Source organism: Chionomys nivalis, chromosome 9 (assembly GCF_950005125.1).
Source record: "Chionomys nivalis chromosome 9, mChiNiv1.1, whole genome shotgun sequence".
NCBI classification, from domain to species: Eukaryota; Metazoa; Chordata; class Mammalia; order Rodentia; family Cricetidae; genus Chionomys; species Chionomys nivalis.
In genome coordinates, this window is record NC_080094.1 from 62,148,233 (window position 1) to 62,167,978 (window position 19,746).

Consider the following 19,746-nt stretch of genomic DNA (forward strand, 5'->3'; position numbering starts at 1 on the left):
GGTAGAGCACGTGGGGCTTGTCACCTGGCTTCAGTCCTTCCCACTGCAGTCGATAATCATCACTACTTAGGTCTAGGTCATTGGCCTAGCGGGGAAGCTACTGTCTATGTTTGCTAATAGACATGCTGTGCTTGTCAAATTGCCTTCTAAACTATGTGTAGCTTATACGTTAGTGCTGCTATCAGCTTTGGTCGGGGAAATTTCTTTTTACAGTGGGCAATGGATGGTAACTGTGGAGGTTCATTAATGACTGGCGAAAGTGATAAGAATAACTGACTAAAAAAAGAAAAAAAAAGAAAAGAAAAAAAAAAGAATAACTGACTAAGGTTTAGTCATAAAAATATCTGTATCATCCCCTTCAAGGCTCAGGGTACACTGTAGGCAGGGGACTGGAAGAATGGAAAGTCCAGAGGAAGGGAGGGAATGAAACACAATGCTGATTCCTGACGTGGCCCTTGCACGCTTGAACTCATAGCTGCTCTGATCACCTGCACAAAATCTTCACAAGGTCGGCTCTATCAATATCCTGCCACATGAGGAAGGGGGGCACTCATGTGACCCCACCCATTCCTGAGGCTTTATACCCAGCTAATGGTTGACATGGGTGGGAGAGACATTTTCTTCAGTCCTGTAGCCACTGTAAGGGGCCCGTGATGCTATAAACAACACGTCACCCATGAACCTATGAGCAATCCTAAATAAATGAGAGAAGGGGGGTATGTGTCAGTATGATCAAAATACATAATATACATGTATAAAATAATAAACTTGTTGTTATACATAATTAATATAATAAAAAAAAATGAGGGGCAAAAAAGAACCTAAGATGGGAAAACCTATTTCCTCACTGTCCTTAAAGAAGGAACAACAAAAAACAAAATGAGTCTAATTAAACTCTAACTTACCAGTAATGATACCACTAGCCAGCCCAGGAATGCCTTGGATTGAGGTGACATTATTGTGAACAAAGTACTCATCACAGGTGGCATTAAAAAACTGACTTGAGTTACAGAAGAATCCCCATAGCTTTGATGGCACTGTCATGTTGTTAATGTCCTTGGTCTTAGAGCAAACGTCAAGGTGTCTTGATGAAAGGGTGCGGTTGCCCAGCATGCAGACCCTAAAGCAAAACAAACAGGGAAGAGAAAGATCAAGAAGGGGGAAAAAGAACAGAAAAAACAAAGTTTTAAAGAGGAAAAGCAGGTTAATAAAGGGAAAAAATATCTCATTTTTGAGAGATTCTACTGCCATGGGTAGGAAAGGACAAGGAATAATGATCACTGTGACTTGCATTTTCTGCCAGTATAATCCTCACGGATCTCACAATATTTTAACATTTATCTTCTGTGGCCGGAGGCACTGAGGTTTACAGACATTCAATATTCTGCCCAACATCAAGGTCATATACAAATGGCAGATGTAGGTGATATTCAAGCACAGGGACTGTACAAAGAAACTATACTGAATTATGAACTAAACATATTTGGCTATTCATCCATTTTTAGGCCAGAAAGAATCCTGGAGGGGCTAAGGTGACGGCTCAGGGATGTCCAGTGTTTGCTATGGAAGCATGCGGTCCTGCGTTCAGATCTCTAGCACACAGGCAAGCGGCCTGGTGTGCTTACACAGGGCCTGTGATTTCAGCCCTCAGGATAGGGGCAGTCAGGAGGACAGACAGAAAGTCTGAGCTCCCTGACCTGCCAACCTAGCTAAACAATGCCAACAATGGTGAGCTTCAAGTTTAGCTAGGGAGTCTCAGGGAGTAAGACAGACAGCAATAAAGGAGGATATCTGATACTGTCTGGTTTCCACACAGGCACACAAGTGAAACCCCTCCCACCCCCCAGCCAGCAGCAACAGCAAAACCACAGAGTCCTTCTGCTGCTTTTTTTTTTAAGTTCCAATGATCACATTTTCATTTGTTTGCTTTCTTTCGAGGCGGGGGTGGGGTGGGGGGGTGGTGGTAAGAAGGAGGGAAAGAAAAAAGGTCTGAAATGAAAGGAGAAGGGGCTTTACATTCCTAAGAGCCTTTGGAACTGCCTGTTCTGCTGAACCTTCTGCCTACTGTTGTAGGACAGCTTGACTAGATTTAAAAAGTATGTCCCTCTGTGGCCCAAGAGAAAACTGTTTTTTGACCTTAAGCCTAGACACAGTAGTAAAGGGGAAATTTAAGAATAATACAAATATTAACTGTAGATTCATTTTTTCTTTTACACAGAGATATAAACAGGATGGAGTAACAGACCCATAGTAAAATACTCCTGAGAGAAGAAAACAAGGTTCGGAATCTGCAGAGTTGTTCATACATGCATAATGAACCGCATTCTATTACTTGGCTTCAACAACTCTTGACAATCTCAAGTTCTGTTTCGTGGATCCTCTGCAGTTTTGTTTTTTAAAACATATTATGCTGGAATTTTAAAAAAGCAAAATAACATGCACTGTGCTCCCCCCCCCCAACCAAACAGAAGTGGAGAAGCCCCAAAGGGGAACCTGAAACAAAATGGAATTTCCCAAGTTGAGATACAGCTAAAATGTTGCATCTAAAACTTTTATAACTTTGAAAAGGATCTTTAATTGTTTTATGGCCCTTAAGTAAGCAAAATCAAAGTGTATGATGAATATATCACATAGAAGAAATGCCAAATACCAGTAAGGAAATCACAAAGTTCCTGTTCTTGCCCCACCACTTTCATCTGCACTGGATTTGTGGGTTTTTTCATCATGGAAAAAAAAATTGTTTTTTCTGAAACCTGTTTAAATCAACGTAGTACCAATAAATTTGATTCCCAGCTGATCCATATGACTTCAAAACAACTTCTATAACAAGATTACAAATAACTGAGTGCCCAGTCTGAAGCGTGTACACCAGGCCAGATCCCCTGGAACTATAGTTACAGACAGTGAGCCACCATGTGGGTGCTACAAATTGAACCCATATCCTGTGGAAGATCCTCCAGGGATCTTAGCTACAGAGTCCTCTCTCCAGACTGCTACTGTAGAATTCTTTTGGACTGGTTTTTATTTTAAAAGGCAACTGAACATTTAAATGCCCCATAAAGGTTGCTGGTAATGACTATGACTGCAAAGTCCTTCAGAGACAGTCACATAAACACAGTCGTTATGGGGTAAAGGCGGGCACCACGATAGATAAACCTAACAATGGTTACAGCCGCTAGGTCTACACTTCAGAAGCGAGGAAGGGGTCAACAGGACAGTTTGTCAAGAAGCTTCCTGCTGGGAAACTGGGTCATTAGGGAAATCACCCCATGAAATTCTGAGGAAATGCTAGCATCACCAGATACTGCCACTGACTACCCAACAATGACTCGGTGGAAACATGGGCACGTACGGGAAGTGTGGTGGAGCAAAGGAAGACTTGATGGCACCAGCGTAGATAGCCAAAATGGACACAATTACACAGGCCAGGAAAAGTGAGGCAAACTTATTCACATAGCGTACGCCAATGAATACCACCAAGACCATGAGGACCAAGAAGGCTGTGCCATAGACACGCATGTTATTTAGCATGGCTGCTGATTCCTTGAGTGCATCATCACTGCGGAAGATGGCAGCTCGAGGGACGATATATACCTGTTAGGAAAAAAAACAAGCAGAAAAGAAATGCAGTCATTTAGAAGCAATCAAGTAGAGGGACTATAATAGCTTACATTACTTTTATAAAGGAAAAGAAAGCTGAAATAAAAAATTATGAAAAACATTAATTAAAAACATTAATATTTTAAATCCTTCTTTTTATTCATCTGTTTTTAAACAGGGTCTCAATAGGTAGCCCTGTTTGGCCTGGAACACAGAGAGATCCACCTGTCTCTGTCTCCCAAGTGCTGGAATTAAAGTTATGTACATACCGGGCTGCCAATTAACCAAATTTTTATTTGGGTCTAGATGTCTACAGAAATATTATTTCATGGATTATTTTGTCTTCTCATTGCTATTTTGAATATCTACATTTGAAAGTGGGAAAAAGAAAAAATGATTCTATTTAAAAGGCTTTAGAGAAGATTTATAGTATTAGTAGAGAAATGAAAATTCTTTCATTGGGATAAAGTTATCAAAAGAGAAGCTGGGGATACAGCTCAGTCAGTGATGTGCTTTGCAGCAGAAGAATTAGTACTTGAGTTTGATCCTCAGGACTTACGTAAAAAGCCAGGCACGGTGGCATGTGCTTGTGATCTTAGCATTGGGAAGGTGAAGACATGCGGACCCCCAAGTGGTGAGCCGCTGGTCCCAGTGAAAGATCCCACCCCATAAAACAAACTGGATGGTTCTTGAGGAACAGCAAAAGGGAGGAACCAGGTTGATCTCTGGCCTCTAGACACATGTATTCAACACACTAGAACATATACATGCACAATATAAGCAAATGAGATTTATTTTACTTTTCTACATTGGCACAAATCTAGCTTGGTATGAGCTCCCTGGTTGAGGGGACAGAGTTGGGAACAATCGAAGAGAGGTTTCTGAAAGGACGGGCAGGTGAAGGACACCTCAACCTTTCTGCCTCAGAGTCATGGTAAGACACAGTCACAGCAGCCAACATCTGACTGGCTGCCACACCTGATCTCAGAAACTTTAATATCTAAGAAAACAAACCCACAGAGCCTCTAGATTGTAGGCGCAACTAATTCGTTACTTACCAGAAAAATTTCAATGGCACCAAGAATATACATGGCTGCTGCAAACGTGGTGCCCAGATAAAAGCAGAGGCCAACAGCCCCGCCAAACTCTGGGCCCAGGGCCCGGGAAATCATGAAGTATGAGCCCCCAGCTACAAGACAAAATAAAAGGAGGGTATCACTAAGAGGATTGTAGACAAGTATAAGTAATAATTCAAAAACATGCCTAAAAGATGTTTGGGAAACTCTGAATGTAACAAAGGAGATTTATTAATGGGAATATGATGTGCACAATACATTTTATTACTATTAGGAAAAATTAGATTATTTCCTACAGGAATATGATAGTATAATAAAAAGTATTTTATAAGCTAAGTATGTGACTGACATTAAAGTACTGTAGACTAAAAATAATGAGATTTCAAAGATAGCATTGTTAAGCCAAACAGTATTTGTCCCTGGCTTCTAGAAGCTGACACTTTTACAGAACACTATGAACAACAGAATAAACACGTAAGTGTCTCTGGAGTTTATGCCTCCAGCTTTACGGCATACGCACAGTGATTAATCAAGGATAATCCCTGAAACTCAAGCTTGGGCTACTGACCTGGCACCACTCCATTAGTGGCAATGGCACTCATGGAGATGGCAGTCAACAATGTCTGTAGAGAGAGAAAAAAGAATTTAACTACTGGGTAGAGCTAACATTTCCGTACTACTTTCCCACGTGAAGACTTCAGAGCATTTACAAATATTTAACTCCGTCTACTTTTACAAAGAGTTACTGCGTAGCATATTTTAATGGACTAGCTAGGGAGACAGCACTGGAGAGTAGGCTAGACTCTAACTACAGACTGGCTACAATGCCAAAAACAATATGTGGCAAGAAAGAGACCACCAGGACAAATTTAAAACATTATCTAGTAACACAGCAGATAAAGGTTTTTGAAAGGGAGTAGCTGGAGGCACAGAGACTAGCCGGTAGGCTGCTGTCGTAAAAGTGAGAGGTAACATCTACAGTGAGACAGTGGGCATGCATATGAAGTATCTGAGAGAGAACAGACTGGCCGTGATGAATGGCAACCAAGGAATCAAATATGGCCTTGAAGTTTCAAGCTTGAGAAACGGGAAGTGGACAAGGCAGTGCCATTAAGTTATTAATGACATAGGTTAGGTTTGCTTAACTTGCATGGTTAGCACTCAGCTGAGCATAATGCATACGGAGGATATAATGGTTACTAAAACAAGGGGACACTAGATTGATGGACAGGGATGGGATATATAAAAATGAGCAGTTTAAATGAAAGGAAAACCAGATGGGCTGTGTAGGAGAGAAGAGTTAGAAACAACTGAGGAATTTCTGGGGAAGGCATACAAAAGGAGACTTCAAAGTGAACCAAACTGAACATAGATTCCCCTCACCCTTCCTAGGCACTGCCAATTTTATTTTTCAGAACATTTTAGAATAGCATATACATTACAACATCGGTGCTTTCAAGTCCAAATTACCCAGATTTTGAATTATTTGAAAACTTGTATTTTGTTTATTTCCAAAAATCTAGGACACCATATACATCATATACTACATAGGAAATAACGGATAACGGGCGCTGAATGAAAATCCTTTACATTTTAATTTTAAGGTCAAAGTCTCTCTCTCCTGTTGGGCTTGTGAGTCTTTATGTATTTTCCGTTCCTGCTCCCCAGGAGGTCAAGTGCATAAACTCAACAGGAAATGCTGCAGGTGAGGTCTAGGGGCCAGCGCAGGAGGACTTACACAGCAGCAGCAGATAAGAACAATCGCAAAGGCCTGAAGGACTCCAGCTGTGCCCACTACCCAGGTAAGACGCAGGAAGAGGATCACTCCAAAAATATTTTGTAGACATGGGAGGTAGACACCCATAAAAGTACCCATTTGTGGGCTCTGGAAATAAAAATGTAAGACAAAAGGAAACATAGTTAGCCAGAAAAGATGCCTAGATTTACCACAGACAAGAAGTTTATGCAATATTTTCAACAGCTCTCTCTCAGTGAAGTTCATCACTATACTTCCATTATCAGTATACATTGTAATTTAGGTAAGTTCCCATGTTTTTATTATTCCTAAGCAATGGACCACTCACCAATCTAAAAATGTCTATTTTTCAAGGTTGTTAAAATTTTATTCTTATTTAAAAACAGAACAACTTGTAGAAATTCTTGAGAATTAAGTATAAATTTTTCACAATAGTTGGTAAATGAAACAGTCGGGGAAAGTAAAAACTTGAGGGCCACTGGCCCCTCTGTGAAGAGCTGAACTATGTGTATTAGCATAATTTTACTGTAAGAAAAACAGTAGTAGTAGAAAAGTCTAACAACTACTGGGAATCATTATCATGGTGGATGCCTATGATCCCGGCACCTGGGAGGCTAAGGCAGGAGGACTCTGAGTTCAAGGTTAGCCTGTGTTATATGTGAAACACCATCTCAAAAAACCAAAACCAAAACCAACCAATCAACCAACCAACCAAACAAACAAACAAAACCCTTTGTACCAGGCAGATGGCAGCAGAGGCTGGGTAGAGATATCCCTTCCCACCGATGTGCTAACACTTCTGCTGACACGGCTAACTTCCTCACTAGGACAGTTTCTGTGCAAATCCACCATGTCAGAGGGCTTTCTCTGTCTGATCTATAGGAGTATCGAACCCTTCCAGCAGGCTCTTGTCAGTCTCATTCCTTTTAACCCTGCTTAAGTTTTTGGTCAAGCATTAGTTGACACTAAAGATGCTATATGCTTTAACAGAGTTTCAGTGGCTTAGGGACTGGCTTCCCGTGAGAAGCTATAGTACTGTACATTCTGTATGGGCCATGGTGCCAGTGATCAGAATGGTACTGGGTATAGCAAGCATTTGATACAGTTTCTTAATACAGACTGGTGCCCTGGGCATGCCTTCAGCGCTCATATATGGGGCTGTTTTTATCTGTCCTGCATCCTGAGGCCTCACCTTGGTAGGCTTCTTCTTCCCTTCAGTGATGTTCTCCGCCTCTTCATGCTCCTTTGCTCCCTGTGTCAGGTTAGTATAGTTGGCCATGCGGTTGAGGAGAGATGACACCTTTGGTCTGGTGTCCATTTCTTCCTATAAAGTCAGAAATAATTTATGAAGGATACTGGAATTCAGCAACAAAATAAACTTTCTTCCAGGAAACAGCAAAATAAATGATAACCTCTTTCACAGGTAAATACTTGAAGAAAATTCTTCAGTGAGCCCTGTCCCTGACACGTGAAAGATGACAGGGAGCTCAGAGTACACGAGAGGTCCTGGGCTAATCCCCAGCCCTGAGATGCAAAAGGACTACACTTAACTAGGGCAGCAAGTTAAGGTAAGATACAAAGTACTGGGTTTCATTAAGGTTTCTTTCATACACATATGTAATTATTCTTTTGTTCTGTGTTCCCCTACCCCTCCGCCTCCCCACATTCCTTCTCACCCTCTTACGGCCCAGATCCTCCTGCCCTCTTTAATCTCCTCTGCTTTCACGTTACAGGCATTCTATTACCCTCTGTCTCCACTTCTCTGCCCCCATAGCATCTCTCCTCCATTCTGTTTGCCTTCCGTTCTCTCTCTCTCTCTCTCTCTCTCTCTCTCTCTCTCTCTCTCTCTCTCTCTCTCTCTCTCTTTCACACACACACACACGAGAAAAATGCACTATTCAGCATTTGTCTTACTTTGCTTAAAATAATGATTTTCATTTTCAAACATTTTTCTGCAAATGTGATGGTTTCATATTTCCTGTGTGTGCGTGATGAGATTTCCATTTTGTGGGCTGAAGAGAATACTCAGTGGGTAAGAGCACTTGCTACTTTACCAGAGGCCAAAGTTCAGTTCCCAGCATCTATATTGGGAGGCTCACAACTACCTGTAACTCCGTCTCCAAGGAAATATGATGCCCTCTTCTACTCCCCCACAGACACACACATAATTAAAATATTACCTCAAAGAGTGCCAGATTTTTATCAAAATACTCATCTCCTTCTTCATAGTTGGAATTGTTGAGATAAGCATTTCGAGCTTTCTTATGTCCATCATCTAAAAAAGAAAGGCAAAATTTGGGTTTTTATTGGGTTCTGAGCCACCAGCACCTATAACTATGTTGCCTCTGTGGTAATAAAGACCAGTTCAGATTCAGGTTCAGCCTGATTGGTAGACTTCAGTTAGCACTGTTTGGAGAATGTGGTGTTTTTCTAGCAGGAACAAAAGCAAATAGGGAAACCAAAGAAATCAACATAAAGAATTCCCTTTCTTAGTACAGATATCTCTAGAGACAACTGGGTGCCTAACCTTAAACTTACCCATAAATAAATAAACAAAACACACAGTATTTTTTTTTCTTGGTGTGTTATACTACCCTAGACATGGACTACTTTACAAACTATTGTTGCTGATAATGGGCCTTCTGACATTAAAAATTTATTGTGTGTGTACGCACGTGCATTATGTAGGCAGTGTCATGTGTACATGTAGAGGCCAGATGACAACTTGTACATGTGGTTCTCTCCTCCTACCCTTACCAGGGTTCAAGGGATGAAACTCAGGTTGCCAGGCTTGCATACCAAGTGCCTGCTGAGCTATCTTGCTGACCTCATTTCTGATGCCATTAATTTTAACAGGTGATTAAATCTATGATGATGATTACTTTTCAAAATTCTTGAGAATTGCATACAATGTATTTTGAATATATTCAAGATCCCAATCCCCTCACTTCCGCCTCAAACCTCTCATTGTTTCCAACTGAACCTGGAGACTGCTGCCGCTGCTTCTTTCTGTTTTAATTTGACCTTCTTTCCCCATCATGTCTAGTTTGTGCTGCTCAGCTAGTTTGGGGGTTGAGGTCTGCTCTGGTATGTGATCACATTTATCAAGGTCATCATCATTAAACGATGACCTGAATCTCCCTTTCCCAGAAATCACTAAATGCTAATAGCGCCTCAGCTGGCGCTGGGATTACATATTCCCAACTATGCATGGATTCTGCTTGACTGGAGCTTGTGTAAGCCTTGTGCACACTGTCACAATCACTGAGTTCATATATGCTTCTGTCTGGAAAACATTGTTTCCTTTAACTTATCCACCACCTTTGGCTCTTACAATCTTTCTGCCCCCTCCTCCAAAAAGATCCCTGAGCCTTGAGATAATATATGATCGTCCAAACTGGAACTAAGCACTCTACAGTCTTTTGTTTTCTGTACACCAAGCAATTGGAGGTCAGTAGTAGTTTTTGAAAAAATTTCACTATGAGGCCCACACTGGTCTCAAACTCTTAAATATCCCTCTTCAACCCCAAGGTACTAGATTATAGCTGTGTATCTTCATGGAAGCATCCGATATATTTTTGTATGAACACTTCCATATTATGTTTATGTTGAGAGAGGTACTTAACTGGAATCTGATGAATTAGTTGCAAACAAACAAAGAGGAAACAGAGTTTCTGAGATAGTGTTATATGAATATAACATTATAGTCTGTGTTATATGAATACTTCCTAATCTTTGGCTTTTAAAATTGTGCTTAAGTTACATGATTGCCCAGGAGAGAAGAGAAAAAAAAATTGTAAATACGATTTAAAACTAAGGTTTCCATTACTGAAGAACATAATAATATAAAAAGGAAATAACATTAAAATAACATACATTACTTTAAATATGGAAGATGAGTCTGGCAAAAAGCCAGAAAACTACTGAAATGAGCCGGCCATCTGGAAGGACATTGTGTGAGACTGACTTGAAGGACTTCCTGATGGTCACGATGGGAAGACAGAACACACGAGATATTCGAAATAATACATATTTTTGTTTGTTTTTCAAGACACGGTTTCTCTATAGCTTTGGAGTTTGTCCTGGAAATTAGTTCTTGTAGACCAGGCTGGTCTTGAACTCACAGAGATCCAACTGCCCCTGCCTCCCAAGTGCTGGTATTAAAGGCATGCGCCATCACTGCCCAACTCGAAATAATATTTTTAAAAAGTCAATTATGCAAAGTTTTAAGGAAACAAAATACAATTCTGAAAAATAATAGAAGAATCAACTGTGCTGTCTGTTTTGAGGATAATTATATAACTAAACACTATTTTTTTTTACAGCACATTGTAGTTAATTTATGATACATGGAACAGTACATAGGAAATCCCTGCCAATTTGCAAACCCTAGTGAAAATAACACATCCAGGCAATCTTCATCAAGGGCTGTGAAAGCCATCAATAAAGGACTGAGGCATAACCTTCGAGTGGGCAAATGAAGATGACTATGAGCCTGTTGACTAACAAATACGAAGGCAAGACACTGTTCGTCCTATGTATTCTCTAATGAAGCCTCTCAGGATCGCAGACAATACAAATGAGGAACATGGTAAGCATACACAAAGACACAACCACCAAAGTCAGAATGTGGAAAAACCTAATTTCTTCAGCAAATCACAAACTAAACAAGTGAACTTATACAGATTAAAATTCAAGCTACGACTGAAATCTAAGATAGGATTTTTGTTAGAATCCTCAAACAAACGTGAAGAGACTTTTTTCTTCAGTTTTTTGAGGCAGGGTTTCTCTGTATAGCTTTGGAGCCTGTCCTGAAACTGTCTCTGTAGACTAGGTTGGCCTTGATCTGAGAGATCTGTCTGCCTTTGCTTCCCAAGTGCTGGGATTAAAGACGTGTGCCACCACAGCCCAGCTGTGAAGAGACATTTCTAGAACATAGAAATGTTGGGCTGGAGATGGCTCAGTTGTTCTTTCAGAGGACCTGGGTTTAAGTTCTAGCACACACACAGCAGCTCACAACCACCTGTAACTACAGTGCCAGGGTGTCTAACACCCTTTTCTGGCCCATGGGCACCAAGCACACACGTGGTGCACAGGCACATATGTAGACAAAGCACTCTCATACACATAAAGTATTTTTTAAAATTCAAAAACAGGGAAATATAAATATATGCTAATTTTAAAAAATTGCATTTATTTACCTCAGGCTTCTGCAGGACCAGAAACCACTGCGGGACTAGGTCACTGGGTGCACTGAAGTAGTCTTCAGTCCCAGTGGTCTCAGAGGACAGTGGGGGCCTGAGCTTCAGCTTTAGTGTCTGCTAAGAAACTGGGGCTTTGACTTCAGTGTCTTTAAGATTAGTGTGGGTGTGGGGTTTTCAAGTCTAAGGTTCCGTGGTCACTGCAGGACTCCGGGGTCTATACTACTTTGGTCCCCCAGAGGTTACTTAAAGCCTACCATTTTAGTCACAGGCCACAGATAGCACCCAGACTTTAGTGGGTCTGACATTGGCTATTCTGGTCCCCAGTGGATCCAGAAGATCCAGGCAATGACTGAGGTTCTGACCCCATCTGCCTGCCTTGTTTCTTCATGTAAATATATGTGGTCCTGCTGGCACATAGCTATGACAGGATTACCTCAGTGACTACACTTAACAACACTAAATTTCTCCAGTCCACATAGCTAAATTTCATGCAGATAACCCTCTAGGGAGAATTACAGAAAACAAAACAGAATATATTCCAAAGATAGGAAAGTCAAAACTGAATATCAAACATACTCTAAGATGCACAAAATACAACAAAGAAACACAATGTATACAACACAGCCACCTTCCATGACCCACTCCAACCAACCACTCCCTTAGGAAGGAATTGAAACCATAGAGAAAGATGAATGTCTCAGAATTCAGAGTGCTGTGAAATAATCCTTTTGTACACTGTAAAGATATGTCACTCAAATTGGTTTAATAACATGCTTCCTGGCCAACAGCCAGGCAGGAAGTATAGGCGGGCAACCAAACTAAGGATGCTGGGATGAAAAAGGGCAGAGTCAGGGATATGCCAGCAGACACAGAGGAAACAGGATTTGTAGAAAATAAGGAAGCAAGCCATGAGCTATGTGATGGATGGTAGATAAGAAACATGGGCTAAAGTGTAAGAGTTAGCTAGTAACAAGCCTGAGCTATAGGTAGAGCATTTACAATCAGTTCCTGAGTGGTTATTTGGCCATGGCTGCCAGCACAGGAAAACTCTGCCCACTTTCAGAGTCTTACTTTTTTGAAAGAATAAGTGATCGTATAGAAGATTCAAACAAACAGATGGACAACAAGACAGTCACAAAAGTGAATCAAACAGTAAATTGGAGGTAAAAGTCCAAAATATCAAGGAAAAATTCAGCAAGAATACTGAAACATTAAAAAACAGACCAGAACAAAACACTTGAGGTAAATGAGATGTCAAAGACAAAACAAGCAGAAGAACAGATTTTAGGATGGAAGAAAAAGACATGCACACATATATTTCTTGTGGTGGTAGGTGCATGAAAATGAGATTGATAATTAAAATGTAAACACTAAGAAACCCTGGAGTCAGGAAAAACTATTCTAACAGCACGACAGTTTGAGATGTGTAGGGCCTGGAACCAGTCAAGAATTTTTATGGACATGCTAATATAGCTACATGATGATTTTGTGTATTTATTACAATAATTTTTTTTTCCTTCTGAGACAGGGTTTTACTATGTAGCTCTAGCTGTCCTAGAACTCATAATGTAGACAAAGTTGGCCTCAAATTCACAGATCCACCTGCCTCTGCCTTCTGAGTGCTGGTATTAAAAGTGCATACTACACTTCTGGTCCAATAAAGTAATTTTTAAAATGACAATAATTTACTTTTGTTGGTGTACATTTGGTCACATGTGCCACCTGACTTGTATGTGATGCTCAAAGGACAACTTGTGGGAGTCAGTTCTCTCCTTCTACCATGTGAGGCCCTGGGATTGAACTCTGGTCATCAGGCTTGGCAGCAAGCACGTGTATTCGCTGAGCCCTTGCTAACCAGTGCCAGTTTTTTAAATGGTAAAACAAACAAAAACCCATACGGAATATGAAAGATTCTTTAAAATATTCTAGGAAACTATCAAAGAATAATAAATAAGTCCTTTTGTTTTTGTTTTTTTTAAATCTAGCATTAGGAGCATCCCGTCCAATTCTGATGCTGCTCTGTTTGGATACCCCAGTCTTAAGTCCCAGGTGAATCACCTTATCAGCCAAGTCTGGTTCTGGCTGGTCCTGTGCTAGCTTCTATTGTTTGACTACTTAACTGCTTTGGAAAATAGAACAATTGCCATGGAGACTTGGCATCATAGGAAGACAATGATACCTACAAGACCTACTGTCCTGATCTCTCCTGAATCGGGACAATCATGAAAATCAGAGGTTTTCCACAGAGGGAGGAGAGTTCTTGCCAGATTTGGTTATAGAGAAAAACATGAAACTAGAAGTAATTTTACCAAAAGGCATCAATCACTTCTCAGCAAGAATATGGTGGCTGGCAACCAGTCACAGTATGACCTTTTCTGTAGTCGGGGTTACACAGGACTGCCAGAGACAGTGGAAATTCTAAATTTTCCAAATAAAAGTCTTTCTTGGCATGAACTCAGAACAAGCACATATCCCAGGACTCTTGAAGAGCATACAGAATCTGGGCTGGAGAGTTGTCTTGGTGTTAAGAACACTTAATGCTCTCGTGGAAGAGCTGACTTGGGTTCCCAGTACGCTCATCAAAAGCTCACTATTGTCTAGTTCCAGGGGATTGAATGCCCTCTCCTGACCTCCATGGGCATCAGGCACACACATGTGGTATACATAACTCATGCAGACATTCACACATTTATATAAACTATTAAAAAATCTTTAAAAGTGGATTATACAAAACCAAAAGAAGACCACTCTGTAAGACAGCCACTGGGGCTGCAATCCTGGCCCTGGCAGTGACTGGATTCCAGCACGGCACCACAGCTGCCACATTCCTTTTCTCCCGTTTTACTACCCAAACAACATGGATTCCATGAGAAAGCTGCCATTGTTTCATGGCGCAATTAAAGAGAAAACTGATGGAACTACTCTTCTGAAATTTTTTTTTTTTTTTGATTTTCAAGACAGGGTTTCTCCATAGCTTTTGGTTCCTGTCCTGGAACTAGCTCTTGTAGACCAGACTGGCCTCGAACTCACAGAGATCCGCCTGCCTCTGCCTCCCGAGTGCTGGGATTAAAGGCGTGCGCCACCACCGCCCGGCTCTTCTGAAAAATTTGTTTCTGCTTTTCATGACACATCTATGTCCTTACAACCTGCTTCTGTTGTTCCTTTCAGTGCGTGCTAGGGACTGAACCATGGCTTTGAGCACACCATCAGTTAGCTATGATCTCTCCCTTTTCTCTGTAAACAGAAAAAGTGTATAAACTAAGATCTTGATGTTGAAAGATCTTTATTGTTTGATTATATTCTATCTACAGTGTTGAAAATTACCACTTACACTGTATTTTAGAACCAAGATATATTATAGAAATTGTCCTTTAGCGTCCTGCACTTGCCAAATGGTCTTTGCTGGCTCCATCTGGACAGAGATGGAGCATTAAGAATACTTCATTTCCTCTGGCACACATCTGTGTTTGAACCACATCAACAAGAACAGGGGAAAAAAATGCCAAGTGGTGGTGGTGCACACCTTTAATCCCAGCATAGGGAGGCAGAAGCAGGAAGATCTCTGAGTTTGAGGCCAGCTTGTTCTACAGAGTGAGTTTCAGAACAGCAAGAGATACACAAAAAAACCCTATCTCAAAAACCAAAGCAAACAAAAATAGGAAGAACTGTCTCAATGCTGTAAAAAAAAAATCACTTTTTTAAGTGAATGGGAAATGAGAAATGTGAGACTTTCTGACAAGTGTGTTGGAAGTGGAAGTACGCTAAGTGTTCTGAGAAATACGTGGATATAGGTGTAAGTAGTGAGAAGGAGAAGGCTGAAGATAGGTCTTTCTACTTTTTCCTGGAAGGGAGGCACAAGAGCTCACACTGAGCCACCCACTGCAGCCTTCAGCTCCGCTTCTCGTCTATACTGCTTGACTCATCAGTCAGACAGGAGAATGTTATGACTGACCGCTGTATTTCATCAGCTACGGTTTCTTCTCTTCAAGAATTATGTCGTATGCCCTAGACGTTCTGAGGGATTGGATTTTGATGATGACGTGGATGTGCTGCCGTGTGACATTCTGTTTACTGTAATTCTTATGAACCGGTTGACAGCAGAATACACTTATCACATCACATTTGTTACTTTTAGGGGCGAGAAAAGGCTGCTGCAGGATGGCACTGTGACACTTACGGCCTCTGGTTACCTTCCTCTCTGAGATATTAACAACTGTTGATGATTAGTGCCTATCCACTAACTTATGAGGGGTAAAATGTGATGATATTTTCATTCTCTTAGTCTTTCTTAGTCCAATAACTTCCACGCCTGAGACATTCTTTTTAATCTACTACTTGGCTCTCCAGTGGTATGTTAAATATAAAACAGATTATTAATTATTAGTTATTATTAATCTATTATCCCCCTTTGTTGAGCAATTAATGAGTACGCTAACAAGAACATTCCAGTTATGAACAATAAGTTTTTAATATGTTAGTATCGGTTATGTTTCCTATCAAATGCTTCATCTACCTATATTAAAATGATTATATATGTCTTTAATACTAATACAGTAAGTACATAATTTTGTATTTATTTATTTTTGAGGTAGGGGTCAGGCTAGCCTCAAGCTCATGTCCTGCATGCCTCATCTTCCTAAGTATTGGGATGACAGGTACGAACCACCAGGTCATGGATGTATATTTATTTTTGATACGAAGCCTGTCATGTATTTTTAGCTACCATAATAGTATTTCTTTATTTTTGAGGCTTTGGGGGATGAACCCAAGGCCTTACGCATGGTAGGTAAACATTCTAACATGGAGCCCATGGAGATAATCTTTAAACATGCTACATGCAAGAAGACCTGCAGAAGATCAATCTGGCCAACATTCCAACGAGGAAGAGGGAGGAGCTCACAAGCCCCAACCCCTTGCTGAATAGCTACTGTCAGATAATGCTTCTGGGAGAGGGAAGAATCCCTCTGAAGGGTGTGGACCCTGGTAGGTCAGTCACACCTCACTGAATGGCTCAGCATCCATGAGAATATGGGCAGCACAAATGGGACTCAGTGGGTTGTAAGAAAAAAAAAAAAGACAGGAACTTTGGAGGATGCAGATGGACCTGGAGGAGGCCAGGAGAGTAACAGGGTGAATATAAAAAAATATTTTGCATTAACACATGATATTCTCAAAAAAGTGTTAAGAATATTATATTTAATTTAAAATGAAAATACTTCATAATTCAGATTACAGATACTTTGGGCTGAACAATGCTTTTTTCATATTGCTACTGTGAATATTTGGTATCAAGGCTAAGAATGACTCAGACTGACTTAACAGTGTTTATTTGGTTTTCTATCCTATGAGATTGTACAAGACTGGAATTTTTTTTTAATCCTTGCATGTTTGATAAAATTTGTAAACCTGCCATGCCTCACTGTTGTTTGCCTTCTTACTTTCAAAAACGTTTGAACGTGAAAGTCACACACATGCACACTAGGGAAAAGTCCAGACTTTGATTCATTCTCACGAGAGCAGTTTCACCTCCCATACATCACCTCAGCCTGACCCTGAGTTTTGCAAGAGAGCTGATGAGTCAGTGGGAACAGTAAATACATTAAAATCACTGAAGCCTGTTGGCAGCAGCAGTCAGCAGGTCTGGAAGATGCTGTTTTAAATCCAATTTGGCAGGAACGGTCTGAAAGATGTTATTATAAACTTAATTCAGCAAGCAAGACAATTGAGCCAGTGTTCCCCACAGGTGCCTCTTAGAAACACCGGGGGTGTGTTGGAGGCATTGGGAGTTTGTTTTTTGAGGTGCTGGGGTTGAGCCCAGGGTATGGTGCTTGCCAACTTAATACTGTATCACTAAATTACTTCCCCAGTCCTGAAAGGTGGGGCAACTGTAAAAATTGTTTTACAAAATACAGTCTTTCTCTGCTTCAATACAGTTTGACTTGTGAATGGTACAAATTCTTACCCGTCCATTTTACTTATGAAGGCCTCCGCACCTCTACTGCATATATGTTCCTGTTCAGAGTTCTGAGCTTATCTTAGCAATTTCACAATTTAGGGGAGGAAAATAAATTGAGACAAGGTCTCATGTAGCCCAGGCTAGCCTTGTAAACTTCATCTCCTTGCCTCTGTTTACCACATGTTGGGATTACATGAATATGTTAGAGAGGGGGAACACAAGTGCAGTTTCTTCAATACTCTGGAACTTGTCCGTGAGCAAACAAGTCATATCAAGTTCTTTCCCTGCTGTGGACTTCCTGATAACACATTTTCCACAGCTGCTATTGTATATTCTCACAGCTAAAAGCTCAGCAGTGTGCAAACCCAGACATGCACACCCACCGTGCAACATAGCTCTTAGTATACAATAACTTCTGATTCTCACCCATAAAGAATACAAACCAGAAATGGCATTCTACCTATCAGTAAATATGAAAAATACAGACTCATAAAATCAATTTGGGCTGGAGAGCTGGCTCATCAAGAAAAGAAAGAATTTGCTTGCCAAGCCTGACAACCTGAATTCAATGTCCACGACACACAGAGACAGGAGAGAACGGACGCCTCAAAGTTGTCTTCTGACCTCCACACACAAGCAATGGCATGCACATCACTTCTCTTATAAAATAAGTAAGTAAATAAATATAACTTTAAAAATAATGTCAGGTTTTGTGACTGAGAGCCAAGCCTTCCTCCATATCTAGACCAGTGGGACCATTTATGGTGATTTATCTTGTTGAGAATGTACAAACAGTGTGAGAAAACCTTGCCTACAAATGTGCTGACTGCAAAGATGCAAGTACAAGATGCTTATTGCAAAGTAATTTCTTTTTTTAAAATATTGTATGTGTATGGGTGTTTTGCTTACATGGGTGTCCGTGTGCCCCATGCTTACATACAGTGCTTACACCGGCCTGAAGAGGGCGCGGATTCCCTGGAACAGCAGTTATAGATGGCTATGTGCTACAATGAGAGTGCCTGGAATTGAACCCACGTCCTCTGGAAGAGCAGTCAGTGCTGTTAACTGCTGAGCCATCTCTCTATGCCATTCTACATAATTTCTTTAACAGTGTTTTAGAAATAACCTCAATGCCCATGAGGAGGGGGAACTGGCAGAGTAAAATTGCGGTGAACCACACAATCCCACTGCATTCTAAATGGGAATGAGGTAGAGCTTCACTCACTGATATGCGATACCCAGAAAAAATGTTAGCTGACAAAAGGCCATCTGAATAATACAATGTTACTGACATAAAAAGGAAGAAAATAATCAGATGTAGTATGAACATTTATAAAAGTCAAAGATAAGTAGTTGGGGAGGCAGAGTTAAGGTGGTGGGAGACGAGACCTTGAAGGACTACCTTTCTTTATGCTGATCTGTGCTGCTTGGATTCCCCACTGTAGTGTTTGTAGGAAGGAGTCCAAGCTGCAAGTGTATGTTTAGAAAATCTGCAAGTTTTCTGAGAGCTTATCAAGTTTTCCTACAATAAACAATACCTAGAGAAAATTGATGCACTTCTATAACTTGTTTCATAGGTAAGAAACTGGAATACCCATCTTATAGGCTATCAAAGTCCATACTGTCTATGAAGGCTTTTGGTAATTACATTTTTATTGATTTTATTCATCTGTTTGCATGTGTGGTGATGGTGTGTGGGGGCACACAGCCATAGATGCTGTGAAGGAGTAAGGGCTTTCCTTCTTCCAGGCGGGTCCCAGGACTCAGCCTCAGGCTGTCAGGCAAGGGCTTTACCTGGTGAACAGCTCACAACTGAATGGCTTCCAGCAATGAAAATGTGGTTCAACACAAACAATAATAGAGAAGTCTATCTGTAAGGTTCAAGATATTATATAATCTTATTTATTATTTTGCATGTTCATAAAGGGTGTGTGTGTGTTCATGTGCCACATTGTAAGAGTGGAGGTCAGAGACACTTGGTGGAGTTAGTGCTCTCCTTCTCCTTCCCCTGTACATGGATCCTGGGGACCAAACTCAGGTCACCAGGCTTGCATAGCAAGCTCCTTTACTTGATGATCCATTTTAATCTAACTTTGTAATAACTGTGTGTGAACATGATGTATGTTCAGGTAAACCTGCCACAGCACATGTGTG

General features: G+C 40.8%; 1 protein-coding gene across 4 annotated transcripts in view; it reads right to left on the bottom strand.

Annotated features, from left to right (window-relative positions):
- Positions 1-19,746, bottom strand: part of Slc12a6 (solute carrier family 12 member 6) — a 97,498-nt gene that overhangs the window by 23,099 nt on the left and 54,653 nt on the right. For all 4 annotated transcript variants that reach the window (XM_057781592.1, XM_057781594.1, XM_057781593.1 and 1 more), the window contains 7 exons: positions 8,613-8,707; positions 7,625-7,756; positions 6,415-6,561; positions 5,245-5,299; positions 4,659-4,789; positions 3,353-3,594; positions 906-1,120 (listed from right to left, as the gene is read on the bottom strand). In XM_057781592.1, the coding sequence (XP_057637575.1) occupies positions 906-1,120; positions 3,353-3,594; positions 4,659-4,789; positions 5,245-5,299; positions 6,415-6,561; positions 7,625-7,756; positions 8,613-8,707 (1,017 nt within the window). The remainder of the gene's footprint in view (positions 1-905; positions 1,121-3,352; positions 3,595-4,658; positions 4,790-5,244; positions 5,300-6,414; positions 6,562-7,624; positions 7,757-8,612; positions 8,708-19,746) is intronic.